Raw genomic sequence first — 23,120 nt, forward strand, 5'->3', positions numbered from 1 at the left:
GCAAGAAGCTATATTGCACCAATCTACATCTTACATTTATTGTGTTGGTCATGCTGTCCTGATATAAATTAGACCAATTTTTAATCACCAATACTAATATTCAAGTCTGTGTCCCATCTTTGTTTTGCCATCAGCTTCAATGTCATTATGGAAAGAGAGAAATCAGGGCCAAGGATTGAGGTTTTTGATTGGGGAAAAGCTAGATTTGAGGAGATGCGAAAGGACTTGCAGGGTGTGCATTGGGACAATTTGTTTTATGGGCAGGATGTAGTAGAGAGATGGAAGTCTTTTAAAGATCAGATTTTGAGAGTGCAAAAGCTTTATGTTCCTGTTAGGTTAAAAGGAGGGGCAAAAGGTTTGAGAGAGCCGTGGTTTTCAAGGAATATTGGAAACTTGGTTCGAAGAAAAAGGGAGGCGTACATTAGATATAAGAAGCATGGAGTTAAGGAGATGTTTGAAAGATACATTGAATGTAAGAGGAATCTTAAGAGAGGAATTAGGAAAGCTAAAAGAAGGTACGAGAAAACTATGGCAAGCAGGGTGAAAACTAATCCAAAAGAGTTCTACAAATATGTTAATGGTAAGAGGAAAGCTAGAGACAAAATTGGTCCCTTAGAAAATCAGAGTGGAAAACTGTGTGTGGAACCTAGAGAAATGGGGGAGATATTGAACAGTTTCTTTTCTTCGGTATTCACTAAGGAGAAGGATATTGGGAGATGTGGGATAAAAAAAGCAAATTGGGTAAATATGGGGAATATAGAGATTACAAAAGGTGTAGTTTTAAGGCTTTTGAAGAATATAAAGGTGGATAAGTCTCCGGGACCAGACGGGATCTTCCCCAGGACATTGAGAGAAGTGAAGGAGGAAATAGCAGAGGCTCTGGCGGTAATTTTTCAAATGTCATTAGATATGGGGATAGTGCCGGAGGATTGGCGCATTGCGCATGTGGTTCCGTTATTTAAAAAGGGTTCAAGGAGGAAGCCTGGCAACTATCGGGCTGTAAGTTTGACGTCTGTGGTAGGTAAATTAATGGAGAAAATTCTTAGAGATAGTACTTATAAACATCTGGATAGACAGGGTCTGATCAGGAGCACTCAACATGGATTTGTGGGAGGAAGGTCATGTTTGACCAATCTGATTGAATTTTTTGAAGAGGTGACTAGGAATGTGGATGAGGGTAGCGCAGTGGATGTTGTCTATATGGACTTCAGTAAGGCCTTTGATAAGGTACCACATGGAAGGTTAGTTAGGAAGGTGCAGTCTTTAGGTATAAATTTTGAGATAGTCAAATGGATTGAACATTGGCTGAAAGGGAGAGGCCAGAGAGTGGTAGTGGATAATTGTCTGTCAGGTTGGAGGCCGGTGACCAGTGGTGTGCCTCAAGGATCTGTATTGGGCCCATTGTTGTTCGTTATATACATTAATGATCTAGATGATGGGGTGGTGAATTGGATTAGTAAATATGCAGACGATACTAAGATAGGTGGAATAGTGGATAATGAAGAAGGTTTTCAAGGATTGCAGAGGGATTTGGGCTGCTTAGAAAAGTGGGCTGAAAAATGGCAGATGGAATTTAATGCTGATAAGTGTGAGGTGCTTCATTTTGGTAAGAAGAATCAGAATAGGACATATGTGGTAAATGGGAGAGCATTGAGGAATACAGAAGAGCAGAAAGATTTAGGAGTAACGGTACATCGTTCCCTGAAGGTAGAAACTCACGTGAATAGGGTGGTGAAGAAGGCTTTTAGTATGCTGGCCTTTATCAATCATTGCATGGAATATAGGAGTTGGGAGGTGATGTTGAGATTGTATAAGACGTTGGTGCGGCCTAATTTGGAGTTCTGTGTGCAGTTCTGGTCGCCTAATTATAGGAAGGATATAAACAGAGTGGAGAGAGTGCAGAGAAGGTTTACCAGAATGTTGCCTGGGTTTAAGCATCTGGAGTATGGGGAGAGATTGGACAGATTGGGTCTTTATTCTTTGGAGCGTAGAAGGGTGAGAGGGGATTTGATAGAAGTATTTAAGATTATGAAAGGGATAGACAGAATGGATGTGGATAGACTATTTCCGTTAAGAGGAGGAAAGTTTAAAACAAGAGGACATGAGTTAAGAATTAAGGGGCAGAGGTTTAGAGGTAACATGAGGGGGAACTTCTTTACTCAGAGAGTGGTAGCTGTGTGGAATGATCTTCCGGGAGAAATAGTGGCGGCGGAGTCAATTGTATTATTTAAGAAAAGGTTGGACAGGTATATGGATGAGAAGAAGATGGAGGGTTATGGGCATTGTGCAGGGAGGTGGGATTAGAAAGGGGTGTTTGGTTCGGTGCGGACTAGAAGGGCCTAATGGCCTGTTTCCGTGCTGTAATTGTTATGTTATGTTATTTATATAACTTCCACTTGGGAGTTCCCAGCTGAAGGAATAGATTGCAGATGTACCGTATTTTCACTCATATAATGCACACACACATATAATGCGCAGACAATCATAAATTGTGTAAAAATATTTTCATATAACAGGCATACACATTTACCACACAGGTGTAGTATTCTAAATTCCAAATGACAAAAGCAATTTGCATTTAAAAAGGAGAAAGCACATACCAGTATCTGCCACAGTTAATCTCCTACAATTATCACCCAATCAACTTCCCCCAGAAGTGTCAATCACACATTATACAGTGATATCCTGCTGCAACACATCAACAAGCTTTGAAGAGAAATCAATTAAATAGATTGAAGACAGGCTTCAGAGTTAAGCAGGATTTTAATTCTTTAATGTCTTAAATCAGAGATACTTGATATGTTACTCTCTTCCCTCATGGATGGGTCTGGGCAATTAACATTGAAAAGGTGCAGTACCCTAGCCAGAACGTTCGGTTTCTTGGAATACCATGGCACTCAGAGATATGACCAAGATTAAAATTTCCCATGCCTGCCATAAATTGCACCAATTCTTTTATTGCCCCTATTACATTCTCATGCTTGCTAGAATAATCCCATGCTCACTATAAATTGCATCTTTCCCATGGCTGCTATAAATTGTGCAGATTCTTTCAATGTCACTACTATATTCTCATACTTGCTATAATATTCCCACACTCTTTACAAATTGCCGGAGCGTCTTTCCTACAGCTGCTATTAATTGTGTGCGTTCTTTCAATGGCGTTATTGTATTCCCACACCTACTATAAATTGCCACTTTGACTTTCCCATGCCCGCTATTGTGTGCGTTTTTCAACATGTAAAAAAATTCTCATATAGCGCGCACATGCATATAACACACCGGGCGGGGGGGTAACCTGGTTTGTAAAATTCACATATAATGTGCATATCATATGCATAAAAATACAGTAAACTTTCTTGTCTTCCCCTTTTGAATCAGATCATGGACGGTCCTAATTCATCTCGGAATAAAGCTCTTAATTGAAAGAAGCAGAAGAATGTGTTGTAAACAATACTTAATCTATTTTTTAACTGCTCAAGTTGCCCTTGCAACTAACAATCGTCTGCATACTTGATCTCTTTTCAGGACCAGGCATGTAGAATCTGATAATCTATTGTTAAAGAAATTAATCTATTTTGAGTTAAGGGCATTTTTGGAAATATTTTTCATTTTGTTCTAATTAAATTATTCCATTTATACCAAATATTCAAAATATGTTAAATTAGATGTGCTTCTTTTCCACCAGAAATAAATTTAGTGTCCCATTTATATACAGGATCTTCTGTTACTCTCTCTCCAACTTTGTGCAATTCAATTTCCACCCATAAAGGCTTGTCTTTTCCATCAAAGAGGGAAGTTACAAATTTCATCTGGGCCTCCCAATAGTAATATTTAAAATTTGGGAGTTGCAAACCCTCCACATGGTATTTCCAAATTAATTTTTCCATGGAGACTTTGGCTAACTTACCTTCCCAAAGAAACTTCCTAACTAATTTATTCAAATTTTGAAAAAACTTCTGTGGTATTGGTGGTGGAAGAGTCTGGAAGAGGTACTGTACATGTGGGAATATATTAATTTTTTTTGGAAAATTTTATTTCCATTTGAAAACAGTCATTTTTAACATTCTTTTAGTCCAATTCGCTTCTGAGATTCAAATACATTATCAATTTACTTGTAATTCCCCCTCCACCCCCACCCCAAATATTAGAAGAAAGCAACTAAAGAGAAAGAAAATAGTAAAGGAAATAAAATAAAGATTTAGCGTCCCACCAGTCTTTTTAATCTAGTTCCACTCTTTGAGATCCTTCACTGCTGTTGTCTTTACATATTTTATCATATTATTAGATCTGTGAGCTGTGGTTATAATTTGGCACCAAAGTGCTCTAGATAAGATTGCCATATTTTGGCAAAAGTGTTGTATTTATTTCTTAAATTTTATGTAATTTTCACCATGGGCACACAGTTGTGAATCTCCATGGACCAATGAGTGATGAACAGGGAGGAGATGCACCTCCAGATGATCACAATACATTTTTTTGCAACTGACCAGGCGATATCTACAAATTTAATTTGGAATTTTGTTAATTTTCTGCCCATGTCCACTAGGTTTCCAAATAAATACAACTCCAGGTCCAGTGGGAAGTCTGCTCACATAATCTTAGTTAATATGTCAGATATGGTTATAATTCAAGCCAAAAGGGTCTCACCTTCATGCAGGCCCATGTGAGTGTATTAAAGTACCAATTTGTTCCCTTATAAATGTACAAATGTGCACTCTTTTCAACAGCATAGAATTTAGGAGCCATCTATACATCGACGCCTGTCTGGCCAATTATTCCAATTCAACCATTCTGCTTTCCAACTGTGCCAACATTAGAAAATAGTCATCTGGTGAATTATGTGGTTTTGAGTGAAAGGAGTAGTCCCTAGTTTGAGGGTGTAACCACCTCCAGACATCTATTTGATTTAGATCTTTCATATAACCTAATGTAGCTTTTGTCAATATCTGTTGAGATTTATCTAATATGGGGTTTAGACAAAAATGGAAGGCTCCTCCAATTAAAAGATTGTTTTGTCCTCCAGCTATTTTAATAAAGACATTTTGTATAAATGACTCATCATCTGCATTTGGTGCATAAAGGTTCATAAGTGTCTACGCCTCTGAATAAATCTGACTGTGTGATATTATATATCATCCATTCAGATCCACCACTACATCCTTCACCACCACTTGGTATTATATGAAAATGATATTACTTGTCCCACTCAATCTCTCTTCAGCTTGGTATGTTCTTTTTTGTGAGATGTGTTTCTTACACAAACGTTATATTTGTCTTGAGGTATGCCAAGACTCGTTATCCTTTAATAATCCCATTAAATCCATTTATATTAATACTGATGAACTTTAATGCCTTATTCATTAATATTTATATTTATTCTTATCTGCATCTGGTAACCCGTATATATTCTTCTGCAACAATGTACATGCCTCATTTCAAATATTTATTTCCTTTGCACTGGCGGTTCCATTGAAACAGAAACACAAAAAGAAAAAGATAAAACGAGAGATCCCCGCTTTAAGGCTTCAACATTCCCTCCCTTTTATTTTGGTACCAAATGGTTATCCCCTTGGTGCCATTTCTCCTCTTCAAACTGGGTACACCTGCCATTCTCATTGGAGCTTTTAACATTCTGTCTAGTTCTCGTTCACATTCCTCGTTATATATTTACATTTTCTACATCACCTGCCCTTATTTCCTCCTATTATATTGCATCATTTAAACTTTTTGTCACAATTAATTTGCTACTCTTCTTTACATCATTTAATAAAAATACCAAGAAAAGGATTTGTTATTATTTTCCATTTCCCTTCAACCCTTTGTCCCTTAGTCTATTTTTGTTGCTCTTCCATCAAGCCTTCAGTCCCTCCTTTTATTTTTTGTACCATCTCTATTGCCTCTTGAGGATCTTTTAAATATTTTCTTTCACTCCCTGGCATATCAACTCGTAATATCCCCAGATATAATAAAGCTTATGCAGTTTTTTTTTTGTTCGTAGAGTTCTTTTGATTCTGTCAAATTATTTCCTTTTCTTGACCAGTGCTGCACTCAGGTCAGGAAAAAGGAAGAACCTCTCCCCTTCATCTATCAGTGGCCCATCATGTTCCCTGGCCACTTGTAATATCATCTCTCTATCTTGGTATTTGAGCAGTCTTATTAATACTGGGTGTGAGCGTTGATTCAGCCTTGGTCAGGGACCAGAGGTTTGGTGGGCCCCCTTGATTATAATGGGTTCGTCACGCCCTTTCATTCCCAGGATCTTTGGGATCCACTTCTCAAAGAACCCCTCCGCCTCTTCCTTCAGCCCTATAATCCTTAAATTTTGCTGCCTGCTGTAATTTTCTAATGAGTCCAGCCTCTCCAGAAATTTCTCTCTCAATCTTCCATGCATCCGTGTCATCCTCAATCTTTTCCATTCTTTCTTTCCAGCCTCCATTTTATCCTTGGCAGCTGCCATGAAGTCTTCAACTCACCCATTCCTTTCATCATCTTCTGGATCCTCCCGTTGAGGGTCTCAATCCTGGTTACTTGCATCTGTATGACGCTCATAACATTGGTAATTGTTGGCGTTGATCTGCCATTTGTCAGGCTTGGGCCCTCCACCATAGTGCTGGATTCTTCTCTCATCTCTTCACTCTTGTGCAGCAGCTCTGATGGTGTTTGTCCTTGCCTGTTGGTCTCACCCATTCCCAGGAGAGCTGCTTGATTCATCTTTTCCCTTAGCACTATGTTTTTGACACTTATTTTTTCAATTGTTTAATGTTTTTGGTCAATTTTCAGGATTATGTTGTGGAGCTCCTGTGAGTCCATCCACTCAGCTCCTCCGCATCACATGACCTCAGAATATATTCATTTTAACGCAATTAATTATTTCGATATCAGAAGAGTTATCCATTTATTTAAATCTTCTTCAATCTTCTTGAGCAGGGGGAGATAGTTCATTTGATATAAATTTTTCAAATCATTATCCGTTTTAATTCCTATGAACTTAATCTCATTCTTCAGCCATCTGAATTGACAATTTGTATAACCCCCACCAATTAAAGACATAGTCTCACTTTTGTCCCAATTTATTTTATACCCAGAGAACCTCCCGTAATCTTCCACTTGTAAATGCAGCTTTTGCAAAGAAGTTTCCGGTTCCATCAGATATATTAATACATCGTCTGCAAACAATCTGATCTTATGTTCATCTTGGTCAACCCTGAACCCCTTGATGTCTCGAATAATTTCTGCCAAAAGTTCTATAGCCAATATGAAAACAGCCAAAGATAATGGGCATCCTTGTCTGTTAGATATGGACAGTGGGAATGCTGGAGATACTTGCTCATTAGTCCTTAGGTTCATTGTATAGGGCTCAAATCTAATTTATAAAGTTTTGACCTCATCCAAATCTTTCCAACACTTTAAACAGAAAATCCCACTCCAGTTTGTCAAAAGCCTTTCCCGCATCTAAGGCAACGGCCACACTTAAGTCATCTCTTTTCTGGGCCAAATGAACTATACTAAGCAATCTACTTACATTGTGTGCTGGTTGCCTTTTGTTAACAAATCATGTTTGATCCTTATTTATCAATTTTGGAAAAAAATTTTGCCAACCCGTTGGTCAAGGCTTTGGCTAGTATTTTATAGTCTGTATTCAATAAAGAAATCAATCTACATGATGCCCGTTTCAATGGATCTCTATCTTTTTTGGGAATTAGCATTATTATTGCTGTTGAGAAGGACTCCAGCACGGTATGTGATCCAACCACTTGATTTAAAAGAGGCATTAACAAATCCTTAAATTCTTTATAGAATTCTGGTAGAAATCCATCCTTGCCTGGAGATCTATTAACATCCAATGAATTCAATGCTTCTTCTATCTCCGTTTGAGTAAAATATGTATTGAATTCCCTCTGCTCTACCAAGCCCAAATTCTGGAAGACCAATTGTGACAAATAATCATTTATTTTGTTAATATCTCCTTGAGACTCTGATTTATATAATTTTGAATAGAGTAATTTGAAGGCCTCATTAATTTCCTGTGGCTTATAAAAGATTCTATTGGCGTCTGTTTCAATTGCACTAATTGTTCTAGAGACCTGCCGTTTTAGGTTGCCAAGATAGGACATTATGAGCCCTCTCCCCAACTCATAGTACCTTTTTTTGTTCTCATTATTGCTTTCTCTAGCCTGCAAGTTTGTACCATATTATACTCAAGCATTTTATTAATATGTTCTCTTTGTTTCAGTTCTGAGCTCCTCAACTGCTGCAGATCTTTCTCCAAATGATGCATCTCTTGTTCCAATTTATCTACTTCTCGGGGAATAACTAATTTTAATTCACGGGGTATAACTAATTATTTGACCCCTTAAATATGCTTTTAAAATATCCCATATGATAAATTTATTGGAAGTAAAATGACAGTTAGTCTCACAGATTTCAATATACCTTCTTATGAAATCACAAAACTTGGATCTTCTCAACAACAATGGATTGAAATGCCATTTATATACCCTATCCTGCATATCAGGCATAACAATTGATAATAAGAAGTGAATGGTATGACAAGACTCTCACTTTAAACTCAGTTTCCATGATTCTATCCTGCAAATGCACTAACAGTAAAAAAAAATCAATCCTGGAGTATAAATCAAGTCTACTAGAGTAAAAGGAATAATCTCTTTGTCTTGGATGTAATTTCTTCCAAGCGTCTGTAATTCAGCTCTCATTGAAACTTAGGTTGCCCTGGCAGCTTCTTCTTCTTCTTCTACTACTGAAGTCAATTCCTCTGAACTTTCATCGGAGTCGCCATTTTGTGTTGACTCCTCTTCCTTGATTAGTTCTGACTTCTATAGTCTACCTATTGAATCGCGCAGATATGTAGTCGCGCACCTGCACGCTGAGTCGAAAGATTCCCTGCAATTTCTTCCATCGCCAGTGTCGATGATATCGCAGCGCTGAGACCAGGGAAGGATGCTGCCGATTGGGAGGTAGGGCAAACCTCCTCCGCAGGCTTCTTACTGTATGAGGGCCCTTGTTCCCTTGTACCTTCTTTTTGCCGACATGCTCCGGAGGCTACCAGGTGAGTCCTATTCTTCTTGGATCCCATTAATAAATGGGTTCAAATATTATTTAGGCAAAGAAAGTTGTAAAAACGTTATTAAACATTTTTTAACAAGTTCCAGGAGGGCTGAGAGCTCTGATCTGATCTCTCACCACATCACATTATTCCCCCCAAGTTACCGGTTGTTTCGACACGAGGAGTACTCACTGAAACAGCTCTCGCATGCTCGCCCTGGTCCCAGCACTGCCACTGTCCCATTTGGTGCCAGCACACTGCTTCCATTCACTGCTCCAGCCTTTGTATTTGTTCCATTGATCTGGTTTGGGTTTGGCTTATTGCTGAAGTACAAGGTAAGGGGTTGTTAGGAGAGGAAGACAAAAATGATTGGTAATTCCCCTCCCCCCCATCAATAAGCTTTTAGTGAACGTCCAATTGATATTATGGAAGTAAAACGCAAGTAAAACATGAAAATCTATAGATATTATGGTTTACATAAAAACACAAAGCTGGAGAAACTCAGCAGGTGAAACAATGCCCTTTATATAACCAAGGTAAAAATACATAACTGACGTTTCGGGCTTGAGCTCTTCATCAAGGTATGAGAGAACGTCAGCAGGCATCTGAAAATAAGAGTGGGGGGGAGTGGTGAAAGGAGATGTGGTCGCAAAAGCAGGAGGTAACAGGTGGAAAAGGGAGGGAGGGGACAGCAGCAAGCATGGCTGGGTGAATAGAAAGGGAAGGGGGAGAGGAGAGCAGATTAGCAGAAACTCCATTTGCGACCACACTCCCCCCCTCCACTCTTTTATTTGGATGTCTGTCAGCATTCTTTCATACCTTCATAAAGGGCTCAGCCGAAACGTCAGTCATATATTTTTACCTTTGCTATATAAAGGACACGACTTGACCTGCAGAGTTTATTCAGCATCGTGTTTTTATTCTAGTTGATTTTATGGACAGCATTTATGTAACTCAGTTATCTTTTTGTTGAAGAAAAAATAAACCCTCACTTCTCCCAGTTTTTTTTAAATTGAGAGATTCAGCACAGTAACAGGTCTTTCTGGCTCACAAGCCTGCATCACCCAAATACACCCATGTGACCAATTAACTTCCTAACCCCACCTGTCTTTAGAATGTGGGAGGAAACCGGACACACAGAGGAAACCCACAAGATCATGGGGAGAAAATACATATAGACAGTGCCAGATGGTTACTGTTAGGCTAACTGTCATACTAACACCGCTGACCCATTTGTTCTTATTTCCATTTGCTTCAGTTCTTCAAGATGGTGGTTAATTAAATACATAAAAACAGAAAACCCCTATTTTTGTGAGGGGGCACAGACCTGAAATGTTGGCAACTTCTGTTTCTACAGTTGCTGCCTGTATTGCCAAGATTTTAACTGCATTTTCTTTTTGCTTCAGGTTTCCAGTTTATTCTACTTCAGTGTTTCATTAAATGCTGCTGCTATGTCCTACTCTGCTCCCCAGTTCATCATTGGTTACATGGGAGTTAAGACCCACCCATGAAGTTGCAGACAAGGGCTTACTTCTGCTCCTATTTCTGCAATCTTGTGAGCCTATATGATACGGTGATATTTCCTGTTATCGATGGCAAATAAAATGCATTTTCATTTTAGATACATTCTTATCCAACTACTACTGTTAAGAAATTCCACGTTGTGCAAACAGTGAATTGGGATGGCACAGGTAATAGAGCCATTGCCCACAGCTCCAGTAAACTGGGTCCAATGCTGCCTCTGGGATTGTCTTGGAGAGTTTGCACGTTCTCCTTGCGAGGGGTGGGTTTCCCCTGGGTGCTCAATTTCCTCCATCACCCACAACCATGTGGGTGTATAGGGTGGAGACACACAGTAGACTCCAGATGCTGGAATTGGAGGCCAAACACAATATGCTGGAGGAAATATGTGTGTCATTCAGCAGTGGGAAAAAAAAATGCCCAACGTTTCAAGCCAGATGTCTTCATTAGGACATATCGGGAATTGGCTACTGTAAATTGTCCCTAGTGTGTAGATGAATCACAGAATCAGGTGGAGGAATGTGGGAAGAATAGGATGGGTCAGGGTAGAATAAATTGGTGCTTGATGGTGGCCATGGATTTTGTGGTCTGAAGGCTCTGATTCCATATGATTCTAACTAAATTCAAAGTGGATGAATAACAGTTACATAGGAAGTCATGACATTCCCCTCAATTTGATGGCTCCTCCCTGTAACAGACATCCAATGAAGTGCCCAGCAATGATGGAGAGTGAGAAATGTAGACAGAGGCATTAAATAATGTTGAAAGGGATAGCCACGTGTTTGTTATCACGGGACTCCAGTCTCAAGACATTTCAACACCAGCCTAAACATGACCTTATCCGAAACTCTCTACTGAATGCATCCACTCCTTTCATCCATCATCCTTGTCCTCACTGACAACACTTCCTTGGCAATACCTTCACGAACAACATGTATTGCTTCCTCCAACCTCATAACCTTTTGGATAGGCACCTCTGCCCAGTTCTAGAGTTTGAAGATGGGCGTGCTCACTTCCTGCATTTCCTAATATCACATTTGTTACAAGTACATAAACTAACCACAATCCTATCATTTGTGTATTCCCTGCTCTCATCATTCCTCCACTAACCCCTATATCTTCAGTGTCAGGTCCTAAACTCTATCATTCATTTTATAGAACTCTCCATCTCCTTTTCAAATACTCCCAGAACCTAAGCTCTGAATCATATATCCAAATTCCTCGGCATCCAAGAACTCTTCTTTGGACTTGAATCTCCAAGACGTGGCAGGTTATGAATGGGATTAGTGTAGATGGGTTACTTGATGATGAGAGTTTAATGTCATACACTGTACTTCAACACAATATACAGATGTATTGAAATTCTTGCTTACTACACCCACAGGTATGTAAAATAGATAAATTAGTATATTTTATGAGAATTAACTTAAATTACCACAAAAGATTTTTAAAAAAACCTAAATATAAAAGGATAGCGAAATATTCAGTTTCAGTTTGTGCAAATAAAAAGTAATTTTGCAACAGTCCAATCACGTTGGACTGAAAGGAATGCTTCCGTGCTATGCGATTATGATTTTTTGATATTTCACAAAGCACTCAGTTGGATATCCAAGAAGAGTGCAAGGTATTTGTTCAGAAAAGAAATGCTTACTAATTAGGGATGTAGACTTGCTTCAGTTTGCTCTCTGCTTCAGCTGCTTTCAATCGTTTCTAAGAGAAAAAAATAATGAAAGAAGAGTTAACACCCAAAAACTACTGATGCACGACCTGCCTCAAAAAACAATGCTCACGCCAACATAAAAAAAAACTTCACTACTGATGGGCTGCCTGCATAAATGTATTTAGCAAATGGTGAAAAGCTCCAGCAATTTCCCCAAAAACCACTGGTTATGGAGAACAAATCCAAACCGGAATGTCATGCTACCAACTACATTGGTTTTGCATTTCCTTTCAAGTTTAAATGTGAGCTCAGATGCCTTGTAAGAACCTGCAGCTTAAGTTGTTCAGAGTCCTCTCTGGTTTCCAGCAGGATTGATTGGATGGGTCCATGATCACTGACCGAGGGTTATGTTCCACTTGCTCCTGTCCATTTTAGCCCCCACTGTGAGAATACAAGGAATCACAATTATTTCTGCCTATAAGGTGAGAAGAGAAATGACCTTTCGAAGATACTGCTGAAATTTGAGGGTTTGAATTTCCCCCCTTTATTTGCCCCTGTGCTTCACAGTTTTAAATTTGTAATCAAACAACTTGTAATTAAAGTGGACATTCCAGATTTTATTCAAAGGTATTAGTGAACATTTTGATTTAACCATGTAGAAATTACAGTACTTTTTATACACAGACCCTGCATTTCAGGGCACCATATTATTTGGGACATAGCAATGGTATGTATATTAGAGCAGCCATGTTTAGTACTTTGTTGCATCTCCCTTGCATACAACGACTGCTTGAAGTCTAAAATTCATAGTCATCACCAGGTGCTGAGTATATTCTCTGGGGATGCTCTGCCACGCGTTTAATGCAGCTAACTTCAGCTCGTGCTTGTTTCAAGAGTTTGTCCCTGTAATAGATGTGTTGATAATATTTGAAGTTAACGTATCTCAGGCTATTGTAGTGGGCTTAATTATAGGAGTACACACACCACAGCACATTTGACAAATACTATGACTCTAAGAGAGAACAAGAACAGATTTGATGGGCTGAATCGCCTATTTCCATTTCTTTATCTTATCTTGTGAAGATCTTAGCTTGGAAACGCCAAATATAGCAGACAAGTCAATAATGGAATTAAAATGGATCACAATAGATGTCAGGACAAAGTGTGCTTTAAGGGAACAGTATTGGATAGATCCAGCCTCGTGCTGGCAGTGCTATAAACACCAAATCCATTTGAGTGACAGATGCCAGACTTTGCAAAATCAAATGCTGGAACAGGAGAGGTTTTGCAAACAGATTGAAGCTATGTGATGTCAGGTCACATGGGAAGAGAGGAAGGATAAAGAAGGCTGGAGAACATTGTTTTTGAGGTGAAGCACATGGAGCTGAATAAAACCAGTCCTTTGATAAAGACAGGGTGAAGAAAACCTATCCCTTGTGAAAGGAAGGGGAAAATAGTGATATTTGAACCAACCTAAATAAAACCTGACCTTTGTGAAGGGCAGGGTGAAAGCAGAAATCTTTGAGAAGGCAGGACTGTTATTCTATTGTCAACAAAATCAATTTTGTAACCCTAAAAAGCTAGGGGAAAACGTGTGAATATACCAACGAGGAGAATTCTCTCTAAAAGTCGACTAATCGAAAGGTGCGTGTTTGTAAGAAAGCTGATGCTCCATACTTGCTCAACAAAAACTTCTGGAACATAATTTAAAGAAAAGATCCTGGCATTTGACAAGAGATTTGAAACGGGACTTTAAAAATTAACGTTTCCAAAAGCAAGTCCTTGTAATGATCTGGACTTTGAAACCATACACACACAAACACACACTAACACACTTTACACTTGCTCATAGTGGGGTTAATTTAGCATTATATTTAGAGTTATTGAAAGATGTTATGTGAGGAAAATACATTTTTTAAATTTAACATTGTCTTGAGACTTTTGCATTGCTTTTCCTATGTTAGAGCTAGTTTGCTACAGCCCCGTTAAGTTTTCTTTTTAGCATATGGAAGGCAAGCTCAATTGGATTTAGATCAGGTGACTGGTTTAGCCATTTAAGAATATTTCTGTTTTTAGCTTTGAAAAACTTTTTTGTTGCTTTAACAGTATGCATGGGATCATTGTTTTGCTGTTGGATGAAGCACCATCCAAAGAGTTTGGAAGCATTTGTTCAAACTTGAGCAGATTAGATGTTTCTGAACACCTCAGAATTCATTTTGTTACTGCCATCTGCAGTTACATCATCAATGAAGATAAGTGTGCCAGTATCTGTGGCAGCCATACATGCACAGGCCATAACACCACCACCACAGATGAGGTGGTATGCTTTAGATCTTGGGCAATTCCTTAATGCCACCGCAGTTTGCTCTTGCCATCACTCTGATTTTTTTTTCTTTGGCTTGGCTTCGCGGACGAAGATTTATGGAGGGGTATGTCCACGTCTGCTGCAGGCTCGTTGGTGACTGACAAGTCCGATGTGGGACAAGCAGGCATGGTTGCAGCGGTTGCAAGGGAAAATTGGTGGGTTGGGTTTGGGTGTTGGGTTTTTCCTCCTTTGTCTTTTGTCAGTGAGGTGGGCTCTGCGGTCTTCTTCAAAGGAGGTTGCTGCCCGCCGAACTGTGAGGCGCCAAGATGAATGGTTGGAGGTGATATCTGCCCACTGGCGGTGGTCAATGTGGCAGGCACCGAGAAATTTCTTTAAGCAGCCCTTGTACCTCCTCTTTGGTGCACCTCTGTCTGGGTGGCCAGTGGAGAGCTCGCCATAGAACACGATCTTGGGAAGGCGATGGTCCTCCATTCTGGAGACGTGACCCACCCAGCGCAGTTGGGTCTTCAGCAGCATGGATTCGATGCTTGCGGACTCTGATACAGGTTAATCTTAGTCTCACATGTCCACAAGACCGTTTTCCAGAATTCTTCAGGTTCTTTTAAATACTTCTTGGCAAAATGTAGTCTGTCCATTCTGTTTCTGTGGCTAACTAGTGGTTTGCATCTTGCAGTGTAGCCTCTGGATTTCTGTTCAATAAGTCTTTTGCGAACACTAGTCATTGACATGTCCACACATGCCTCCTGAAGGACAGGCATTAGGGGATTTTTCTTCATTATGATGAGAATTCTTCTGTCATCAGCAGTGAAGGTCTTCCTTGGCCATCCAAGTCTCTTTATGATTACTGGCCTCACCAATACGTTCTTTCTTGTTTTTTTTTTAAATTTTTTTTATTTTTCACACCATAAACCACATTAACCATGATACATACATTTTCCTTTTCAAATATATACAGTGTCATTTTCTCCCCCCCTCCGATCCCACCCTCCCTACCTCCCCCCCCCATCCATTTAAAGTACAAAATCTAAGATACATTAAACCAGTCAAACAATGTTGTCATTCAATAAAAATAAACAAGAAATTCCACTGAGTCAATTCTTTTCATTTCCTTCTCCTTTCGTTAATTTAGGTAGTGAATGTCCCCGGTAGGTTTTCTCTATTGTGTTTCATGAAAGGCTCCCATATTTGATCAAATATTTCAATATTATTTCTTAAACTATATGTTATTTTTTCTAATGGAATACATTTATTCATTTCTATATACCATTGTTGTATTTTCAAATTATCTTCCGATTTGCAGGTTGACATAATACATTTTTTTGCTACGGCTAGAGCTATCTTAACAAATCTTTTTTGTGCACCATCCAAATCAATTCCAAATTCTTTGTTTTTTATGTTACTTACGAGGAAGATCTCTGGATTTTTTGGTATATTGTTTTCTGTATTTGGTTTAGATCTTCCCAAAATTTTTCTACTTTCTCACATGTCCAGATTGCATGAATTGTTGTTCCCATTTCTTTTTTACATCGAAAACATCTGTCAGATACTGTTGGGTCCCATTTATTTAACTTTTGAGGTGTAATGTATAGCCTGTGTATCCAGTTATATTGTATCATACGTAACCTCGTATTTATTGTATTTCTCATCGTTCCAGAACATAACTTCTCCCATGTTTCCTTTTTTAACTTTATATTTAAATCTTGTTCCCATTTTTGTTTAGTTTTACCATTTGTTTCCTCATTCTCCTTTTCTTGCAGTTTAATATACATATTTGTTATAAATCTTTTGATTATCATTGTATCTGTAATCACATATTCAAAGTTACTTCCCTCTGGTAACCAAAGACTGCTTCCTAATTTGTCCTTCAAGTAGGATCTCAATTGGTAATATGCCAGCACTGTATCTTGAGTTATATTGTATTTATCTTTCATTTGTTCAAAGGATAATAATCTATTTCCTGAAAAACAATTTTCTATTCTTTTGATCCCTTTTTTCTCCCATTCTCTAAAGGAAAGGTTATCTATTGTAAAAGGGAGTAACTTATTTTGCGTCAATATTAGTTTTGGTAATTGGTAATTTGTTTTATTCCTTTCTACATGAATCTTTTTCCAAATATTGAGTAGATGATGTAATACTGGAGAACTCCTACGTTGTACCAATTTTTCATCCCATTTATATAATATGTGTTCATGTATCTTTTCCCCTATTTTATCTAGTTCTAATCTAGTCCAATCTGGCTTTTCCCTTGTTTGATAAAAATCTGATAGGTATCTTAATTGTGCGGCTCTATAATAATTTTTAAAGTTTGGCAGTTGTAAGCCTCCTTGTTTATACCATTCTGTTAATTTATCTAGTGCTATCCTCGGTTTCCCCCCTTTCCATAAAAATTTCCTTATTATTTTCTTTAACTCCTTGAAGAATTTCTCCGTCAAGTGTATTGGCAATGCCTGAAATAGGTATAATATCCTTGGGAAAATGTTCATTTTAATACAGTTTATCCTTCCTATTAGTGTTAATGGTAAATCCTTCCAATGCTCTAAATCGCCCTGTAATTGTTTCATTAGTGGATAATAATTGAGTTTATATAGATGGCTGAGATTTTTATTTATTTGTATACCTAGGTATCTTATTGCTTGCATTTGCCATCTGAATGGTGATTCCTTAAATTTTGAGAAATCCGCATTATTCATTGGCATTACTTCACTTTTATTTACGTTAATCTTGTAACCCGACACTTCTCCATATTCCTTCAGTTTCTTATATAATTCTTTTATTGATAGTTCTGGTTCTGTTAAGTATACTATAACATCATCCGCAAATAAACTGATTTTATATTCCTTGTCTTTTATTTTTATCCCTTTTATATTATTTTCTGTTCTTATCAATTCTGCTAGTGGTTCTATAGCTAACGCGAACAATAAGGGTGATAGTGGGCATCCCTGCCGTGTTGACCTGCTTAAGTTAAATTTCTTTGATATATATCCATTTACTGTCACTTTCGCCAATGGCCCCTTATATAATGCTTTAATCCAATTAATATACTTCTCTGGTAAACTGAATTTTTGCAATACTTTGAACAAATAATTCCATTCTACTCTGTCAAAGGCCTTCTCTGCGTCTAAAGCAACTGCTACTGTTGGTGCTTTACTCCCTTCTACTGCATGGATTAGGTTAATAAATTTACAAATATTGTCTGTTGTGCATCTTTTTTTAATAAATCCAGTTTGGTCTAGATTTACCATTTTAGGTACATACTCTGCTAATCTGTTTGCTAATAGTTTAGCTATTATCTTATAATCTGTGTTAAGTAAAGATATTGGTCTATATGACGCTGGTGTGAGTGGATCTTTCCCTTGCTTTAGTATTACTGTAATTATTGCTGTTTTACATGAATCTGGTAAGCTTTGTGTTTTATCAATCTGGTTGATTACTTCCAGGAGGGGCGGAATTAATAAGTCTTTAAATGTTTTATAGAATTCTATTGGGAATCCATCCTCTCCTGGCGTCTTATTATTTGGTAATTTTTTTATTATCTCTTGTATTTCTACTATTCCAAATGGCTCTGTTAATTTATTTTGTTCCTCTATTTGTAGTTTTGGTAGTTCAATTTTAGTTAGAAATTCATCTATTTTCCCTTCTTTCCCTTCGTTTTCAGTTCGGTATAATTGTTCATAGAATTCTCTAAAGTTTTTCTTAATTTCTTTTGGATTATATGTGATTTGTTTGTCTTTTTTCCTTGATGCCAATACCATTTTCTTAGCTTGTTCTGTCTTAAGCTGCCATGCTAGGATTTTGTGCGTTTTTTCACCTAGTTCATAATATTTCTGTTTTGTCTTCATTATATTCTTCTCCATCTTATATGTTTGTAGTGTTTCATATTTTATTTTTTTATCCGCCAATTCTCTTCTTTTAGTTGTATCTTCCTTCATTGCTAATTCTTTTTCTATATTTACTATTTCCCTTTCCAACTGCTCTGTTTCATGATTATAGCCCTTTTTCATCTTGGTTACATAACTTATTATTTGCCCTCTAATGAATGCTTTCATTGCATCCTATAGTATAAACTTATCTTTCACTGATTTCGTATTTATTTCAAAATACATTTTAATTTGTCTTTCAATAAATTCTCTAAAATCCTGCCTTTTAAGTAACATGGGGTTTAATCTCCATCTATACATTCTTGGAGGGATGTCCTCTAACTTTATTGTCAATATTAAGGGTGAATGGTCCGATAGTATTCTAGCTTTATATTCTGTTTTTCTTACTCTATCTTGGATACGGGCTGATAACAAAAATAGGTCTATTCTTGAGTATCTTTTATGTCTACCCGAGTAATATGAATATTCCTTTTCATTTGGGTGTTGTTTCCTCCATATATCCAAAAGTTGCATTTCTTCCATTGATTTAATTATAAATTTGGTTACCTTGTTCTTTCTGTTAATTTTTTTCCCAGTTTTGTCCATATTTGAATCCAAATTCAGGTTGAAATCCCCTCCTATTAATATGTTCCCTTGCGTATCTGCTATCTTCAAAAAAATATCTTGCATAAACTTTTGATCTTCTTCGTTAGGTGAATATACATTGAGTAGATTCCAAAACTCCGAATATATCTGACATTTTATCATTACATATCTCCCTGCTGGATCTATTATTTCCTCTTCTATTTTAATTGGCACATTTTTACTAATTAATATAGCTACTCCTCTTGCTTTTGAATTATACGACGCTGCTGTTACATGTCCTACCCAATCTCTCTTTAATTTCTTGTGCTCCAATTCAGTCAAATGTGTTTCTTGCACAAATGCTATATCAATTTTTTCTTTTTTCAATAAATTTAGCAGTTTCTTCCTTTTAATTTGGTTATGTATTCCGATAATATTTAAAGTCATATAGTTCAGCGTAGCCATTTCATACTTTGTTTATCTTCCCTTTCTGTTTCTCCATCATCACCTTTCCTTCTTATCCATTTCTGCTTTCTTGTTTTGAACACTTTATAAAACAACTAAAACATCAAACATTTTCCTTATTCTCCTATATAAAACTTCTTTAACCCCACTCTCCCCTCCCCCTCCTGAGTTGCCCTTTATCCCTTGTCGGGCAACCACATCTCCCCTCTCCATTTGGATTTGTGAATTCACTCGCAAACGTCAACTGATTTTGCAGTGACCGTAACTCCTCCCCACCCAGCCCCCCCCAAAAAAAATTTCAATTTTCATATGCAACAAAGGTCACTCTTTTAATTCCCTCCTTATTCCCTCCCTTTCCCTCCCTTATTAATTCTTGTCTATACTCTATATATTTTCCTCTAAATGCAGATACATTCATGTATACACACTATATATATACACACATATACCCCTTTACACACATACATATAGTTCGTGGTCATTTTTAGTCTCATTACATGTCTTCATCTCTCTGCTTGTTTTGTAGTTGTTCCGCAAATTTTCTTGCTTCCTCTGGATCCGAGAATAATCTGTTTTGTTGCCCTGGAATAACTATTTTAAGTACCGCTGGGTACTTTAACATAAATTTATATCCTTTTTTCCATAAGATCGTTTTTGCTGTATTGAACTCCTTCCTCTTCTTCAGGAGTTCAAAACTTATGTCTGGATAGAAAAAATTTTGTTGACCTTTGTATTCCAGTGGCTTTTTGTCTTCTCTTATTTTCTTCATTGCTTTCTCCAATATATTTTCTCTTGTTGTATATCTTAAGAATTTTACTAAAATGGATCTTGGTTTTTGCTGCGGTTGTGGTTTCGGGGCTAAAGTTCTATGTGCCCTCTCTATTTCCATTTCTTCCTGTAATTCTGGTCTTCCTAGGACCCTGGGGATCCAATCTTTTATAAATTCTCTCATATTCTTGCCTTCTTCATCTTCCTTAAGGCCCACTATCTTTATATTATTTCTTCTATTATAGTTTTCCATTATATCTATCTTCTGAGCTAACAGCTCATGTGACTCTTTAACTTTTTTTAGATTCTTCTAATTTCTCTTTTATGTCCTCTACTTCCATTTCTACAATTATTTCTCATTCTTCCATATTTTCCACTCTTTTTCCTATCTCTGACATGACCATTTCTATTTTATTCATTTTTTCTTCTGCATTCTTAATTCTTCTTTTTATCTCATTAAATTCTTGTAATTGCCATTCTTTCACTGATTCCTTATATTCTTTAAAAAAAGATACATCCATTGTCTTGCCTTTCTCTTCTTCCATTTCTTTCTGTTCTTCTTCTTCTTCTTCTTCCTCTGGGTTGAGCATCTGTTGTTTCCTTGTTTTCTTTTTACCCTCTTCTTTCTTGTTGTCATTATTGTCTGTGTTCTGCACCTGCTGCTGTGCTGCAGGTGTCTCTCTCAGCTGTGGAGATCGACTCCGCAGCTGTTCCCCCCTCCCATCAGTGTGTTTTTTTTCATGCGTATCGCGCATGCGCGACTCCTCGCGGATGCACGGTTGCGCACATTTACTCGGCTCTGTGAGCCATTTTTGTAGTCCCGAGCCCGGGACTTCCACTGACCTGAGGGAGCAGGCTTCTCTCTCCGTGGCGGGCCTCTTCAGACAGGTAAGGCCTTCACCTTCTTCTTCCGACGTTCTTTCTTCCTCTTTTCTTCCCGTTGTTTTCGACTTTTGTCTCTTCGCTGCCATTTTCTTCTCACCTTTATTTTTACTTTATTATAAAGTTTAATCTTGTACCTTTGTGCTTTGTGTGTTTTTTTTTAACTTTTCGGGAGAGGGCTGGAATTCCCTGACTGGCCACTACTCCATCACGTGACTCCTCGTTCTTTCTTCTTAATGATGTTCCATATGGTAGAATTTGGTTATCCTAATGTTTAGGCAGTCTCTTACTGTTTTATTATTGCTTTTTAGCCTCATAATGGCATCTATGACTTCCACTGGCACCACTCTAGACCTCATGTTGAAAAATGGCAACTACAGATTCAAAAGCTTAGAAGCAGGCCTTGCTCTCTTATAGCTGCACCAATGAAGCAATTAAGTATACCTGATTAATTATAAATCCCTGTGAAGCCAAATGTCCAAAACATGATGGTCCCCCTGAAATGAGGGAACTCTGTATAAAAAGTGCTGTAATTTCTACATGCTCAAACCAAAATGTGTACAAATAACCTTGAATAAAATTTGGAATGTCCACTTCAATCACGTGAATTATTTGATCACAAATTTAAATGTGTGGAGCACAAGGGCAAATAAATGAAAAAAGTGTACTTGTTCCAAACATTATGGAGGGCACTGTATAATGAAAGGCTGGACATTTTCCCTGGAGTGTTGACGATTGAAGTTAGACCTCATAGAAGTATATAAAAACATGATGAGCACAAATAAGGTAAATAGTCTTTTTTTTGTAATTCTTTATTTATCGTACTATGAACCATATCAACCAATATATTTACAGATGTATCTCTTTAAATATACAATTACATTTTCTCTTTTATTCCCCCATCCCTCCCTTCCCCTTCCCACCCCCGTCCAAAAACAGTAGATATTAGACATAAAAAATACAATAAAACAATATCATTATACAAAAGGAATACAAACAAAAAAGACGTTTCATCTACTTATTCGCATTAAATCTGATCGTGTTTATCTTCTTATCATTTTAGGTGGTGGTGGTCCTAGGCCTGCTCTTTCTGTTACGTTCCATATATGGTTCCCAGGTTTTTCAATCATTGTGACTTCGTCTTTTAAATTATATGTGATTTTTTTTTTCCCAATGGGATACACTTAAACTTGGTTATATATTCCATTAATGTTTATAGTCATATGGTCCAACGTAGCCATCTTATATCTTTATTTTCATTTTTTCGCCTCTTCACCACCTCCATCCCCTTTTTTTTCCATTATTGTTTTTTGTTTTTCTTTTTAATCTCAATATATGACAACGCGTTTAAGACATGAAATACCCCAACAATCCCCACAAGCAATAACCCTTTAACCCCAAATGAACCTCCCCTCCTTGGATTGCCTCCTGTCCCTTGACGGCAACCACAACTCCCTTTCCATTCGGTTTGCGAACATACTCGCAAGCGTCAACTGATTGCGCAGTGACCATTATTCTCCTACCCCCAGCCCCCCCAGAGAACACTATTTTCCTATACTTATAACAAAGCTCTCTCTCTTTTTTTCCTTCTTCCCTTTCTCTTATCCATCTTTAAATCTTTATATATACATTATCTTTACTTTATATTTTTACATATTTTTGTATATTTTCTTGCCGGTCACCCTTCTTGTCACTCCTCCTCTCTTCGCCTGTCCTGCAAATGTTCAGCAAATTCTTGAGCTTTCTTTGGGTCTGAGAACAGTCTATTCCGTTCCCCAGGAATGAATTCTTTGAGTACTGCTGGATGTCTTAATATAAAGTTATGCCCTTTCTTCCATAAGATTGTTTTCGCCGTGTTGAATTCCTTCCTCTTCTTTAAAAGTTCGAAGCTTATGACCGGGTAAAAAAATATTTTTTGTCCCTTATAATCCAACGCCATATTGTCTTCTCTAACCTTCTTTCTTGCCTGCGCCAGTATGTTTTCTCTTC

At 37.6% G+C, this 23,120-nt stretch overlaps 1 protein-coding gene across 15 annotated transcripts in view; it reads right to left on the reverse strand.

The window, feature by feature from the left end:
• The window catches only part of mta1 (metastasis associated 1), a 166,994-nt gene that overhangs the window by 51,951 nt on the left and 91,923 nt on the right, over positions 1-23,120 (reverse strand). For all 15 annotated transcript variants that reach the window (XM_069917205.1, XM_069917203.1, XM_069917202.1 and 12 more), the window contains 2 exons: positions 12,240-12,298; positions 9,260-9,390 (listed from right to left, as the gene is read on the reverse strand). In XM_069917205.1, coding sequence (XP_069773306.1) covers positions 9,260-9,390; positions 12,240-12,298 — 190 coding nt within the window. The remainder of the gene's footprint in view (positions 1-9,259; positions 9,391-12,239; positions 12,299-23,120) is intronic.

This window comes from Narcine bancroftii, chromosome 2, assembly GCF_036971445.1.
Source record: "Narcine bancroftii isolate sNarBan1 chromosome 2, sNarBan1.hap1, whole genome shotgun sequence".
NCBI lineage: Eukaryota > Metazoa > Chordata > Chondrichthyes > Torpediniformes > Narcinidae > Narcine > Narcine bancroftii.